At 42.3% G+C, this 3,757-nt stretch overlaps 1 protein-coding gene across 1 annotated transcript in view; it reads left to right on the forward strand.

Moving 5' to 3' along the window:
• Positions 1-3,068: 3,068 nt before the first annotated feature.
• Znf786 (zinc finger protein 786) overlaps positions 3,069-3,757 on the forward strand; it is a 10,091-nt gene continuing 9,402 nt past the window's right edge. The window contains exon 1 of the mRNA XM_010638598.3: positions 3,069-3,753. Coding sequence (XP_010636900.1) covers positions 3,736-3,753 — 18 coding nt within the window. The 5' untranslated portion in view covers positions 3,069-3,735. The remainder of the gene's footprint in view (positions 3,754-3,757) is intronic.

Consider the following 3,757-nt stretch of genomic DNA (forward strand, 5'->3'; position numbering starts at 1 on the left):
ATAGTGAAAGATTAGGCCACAGAGCAAAAATGAGAATGATGCCATGGGCTGACATCAGAAACCCTCTAGTTAAGGCAAGTGTATTTGTGGGAGCCCGCTGGCATTTGACATTGGAAAAGTAACTTCTACCATTGAGGCATTGACACAATCTATGACTCTATTTGGCTTTTCTGAGATGAGGGTCTCAGCTATGCAGATGAGATTGACCTGGAGCTCTCTGTGTAATCCAGGCTGAGCTCACTGTGTAATCCAGGCTGGGTTTATGGGATTACGGGTGTCGACCTGGAGCTCACTGTAATACAGACTAGTTTTATGGGATTATGGGCGTGCACCACCACGCCCGGCAAACAATACCACTGGACTCGTCAGGTTGAGTGGGGCCTTCGCCTTTACATCAGCGGCCGTGATCCGGGTCTCACCTTTTCCATCAGGCTTTTGAAAGAACCACCTCAGTTCAAACCCATTGCCATTGGCCCCAACCCCCTTCTTTAAGAATGTTGCTTTTTTAAAGATAAACTGGGCCTGGTGGATGATAGCATTAGAAGGGTTGAGGAAAGCCTCGAACAAAGGCAGAAGCAACGGGAAAAGGACGAATCTTGGTATCAAAATTGGTTTTCCCCTTGCCCCGCTTGCCCCTGGAGATTGTTAAGTTAAAGATTGCATAGGGTTAATTGTTGATGTACGCCTTCCCACTTACCCCTCCCCACATTTGGTAAAATACTGATTGCTGTATGCTGATAAATGCTTTGTCCCTTTATGGTTAAATGCTTGAGTGACTCATGTGATTGGTAGAAGATTTGTTTGAACTGTCCAATAAGCTTGCTGAACCTTCCCCCTGGGATAACAGTATATAATCGTTTTGCTGAGCCAATAAAGAGCCTTTGATCAGAAATCAGACTTGGGCCATGTGCTCTAACTTCTTAAAGATTTCCTTCACAGACATTCAAGATCGGATCGGCCTCTGATGACCCACGAATAAGAGGCGGCTCTCACCTCCTATTCCCCGCTGGACGGGGTCCCCCCAGAGAGCCGCATGTATTTCTTTTTTTTTTTTTAACTGTACCAGTCAGCGTTTACTAGAGAAACAGATATAGCACAAGATATATAAATATATAAGAATTTATAGTTTGGCAAGGATTGGGCATGTAGCTCAATGGCACTGCAAGTACAAGGTCCTGAGTTCAATCCTTGAGACCAAAATTTAAAAAGAAAAAGAAAAATAATTTACAAACTGGCTTCACAGCATTAGCTGTGAAAGAGTGCAAAAGGTCAGTCTGTGCACTGGGGATCTGAAAGATCAAATTGGAGCCCTGGAGAGTCTGCACCAGAAGGCTGAAGGGTGAAAGCAAAGACTGGATCTATAAGTAAGACCCTGTCTCAAAAAAAAAAAAAAAAAAAAAAAAAAAAAACACTAAAGTAAATGCAAAGGAATTTAAATTATCCCATGCATATTATCAGATTATAGTTCAGTGAAATTAGAAAACAATGCCAAAAGAAACCAGAAAAACTACATAAACCCATGGAAATCAACAGCCTCCTGAACAACCAATGAGTTACAGGTGAAATTTAAAAAGAAATTAGACAATTTCTACAATTGAATGATAATGCCAAATAACATATCAGAACTTATGGGCCTCAATGAAAGCAGTCCTATGAAGAAAATTTATGGTGGTAAATGCCCACATCAGGAAAACAACAAACTCAAATAACTTAATGTTGAACTTCAAGATTCTAGGAAAAGAGTGATTTAAACCCAAAGCACATATAAAGATAGAAATTATAAAGATCAGAGCAGAAATTAATACAATTGAGACTAAGAATAATACAAAGAACCAGTGAAACAAAGAATTGGTTCTTTGAAAGACTAAATAAAATAGACAAACCCATAGCCAATCTTATCAAAAAAAGGAAAGAAAAGACTCAAATCTATCCAGTTAGTAATGAAAAGGGTGAAATCACAACAGACTCTGCAGAAATTCAGAAGATCATCAATACCTACTTTAAGAGCCTGTAGTCTAATAAGATGGAAAGCTCAGAAGAAATGGACAGATTATTAGGTATATATGAGTTTTAGAAGCTGCATCAAGAAAGATATAGGGCCAGGGGTTTAGCTCAGTGGTTCCGCTGCCTGCCTCGCAAGCGCAAGGACCTGAGTTTGATCCCTGGTACCAAAAAAAAAAAAAAAAGAAAATATAAAAATTTTAATAACCCAATGTCAGTCAATGACTGGAAAAAGAAAGTGTGAGGTGTTTTTTTTTAATAAAATGGAGTATTACTCAGCCATAAAGAATGAGAAACTATAGAGATTTATAGCTATATGGATGCACATTGAGGGCATAGTCAAGTGAAATAAATAGGACACTTATGTAAATATCAAAAAGTTTTTCTGGTGTGAGAAATTAAAAGTGTAAATAAGGATTAAAATGAATAATTGATAATGTGAAATAGGAAGAAAAGTTGCAAAGGGTTAGGGGAAGTGGGAGTGGTAGGGTAAAGGAAAGAAGGAAAAGGAAAAATGGAAACAAAATCTTTGAAATAGGGAGGGGTGGAGGAGTTGAAGGGAGGGCAGGATAATGGGGAAAAAATAAGAACCAAGATACACCATGTAAAGGTACATGTTCCAATGATAAATATAAATGTATTGTATGCCTAAAATGTACCAATAAAAGAATGTAAGGAAGAAAAAAATAAAACAAAACAAAAGAATCAGCTGGGATCAAAGGTACTACCAGAATCATAATGTTTAATCAAAGAGGAAAGGTGCCACCAGGCATGGGGTTGTACACCTGTAATTTCAGCTATTCAGGAGGCTGAGACAGGAGCAGTTCAACTTTAAGGCTAGTCTAGGCAACTCAGAAAAACCCTACCTCAAAAAAAAATTTTTTTTTCCAGTACCAGGAATTAAACTCAGGGCCTTGTATTTGCCAGGCAGGTGCAGCACCATTGAGCTACATACATGGCCCCTGCCTTAAATTTTTAAAACGAAAAAAGCCAAAATAGCCTGGGGACATAGCTCAACACTCTGGATTCAATCCTCAGTACCATTAGAAAGGAAAAAAGGTGGGGGGGATGGGGCCACCCGTGGCTGGTACAGTCTCCTGTGAGCCTATAGATCTTTGTTGGTGGGCTGGTCTGATACTTTTATTCAGATTCCGTACCCTCTTCCCCTTCCATTCCTCAAACCGAAGCCCTGTCTCTTTCCTTTTGCTTTCCGGTAAAAGCTTTCTGCCTGCACATTCATGCCTCAGTTGTATAGTATCCCTGAGACAAAGATCCAGGCTAGCTGGTGATGCTCGGCTCCTGACAGCCTCTGGAGGAACCTAGGTAAATACTCCCACCCTCTTCCAAGTGTCTCTAGGCAGTCTCTCCGGACCCCTCTCTCCTGTTTCCACCTTCTTTTCTTCTGTCTCAGATTGTTTCCCTCTCTAGAAGATCCCAAGCGTCAAAAGATCCATTACAGGTGGGGTGTGATGCTAGGCCTGGTCAGCAAGAGTGTTCAACAGACTCCGGCAGCGCTCCCTTCTCTCGCCAGCAGGGGGTGCACTGGGCCTGAACAGCCGTTGCCTCCGGAGCCACCGAGTCCCAGAATGCCCTGCGCTCCGTCGCTGGGTTTGGGGACCCCCCCCCACACGGATAGTCTGGGAGCTCGGGTGGCTGAGTGAGCAGGTAAGGGAGGTTCCCGCGGGGCCGCCAGGGACGGTTGGCGGCACGGAGGCTGAGGAGACCGCCAGGACCATGGCAGCGCCGGTCCGGGTAA

The sequence above is a fragment of the Fukomys damarensis genome, unplaced genomic scaffold (assembly GCF_012274545.1).
Source record: "Fukomys damarensis isolate Sample0158 unplaced genomic scaffold, DMR_v1.0_HiC HiC_scaffold_16, whole genome shotgun sequence".
Classification (NCBI taxonomy): domain Eukaryota; kingdom Metazoa; phylum Chordata; class Mammalia; order Rodentia; family Bathyergidae; genus Fukomys; species Fukomys damarensis.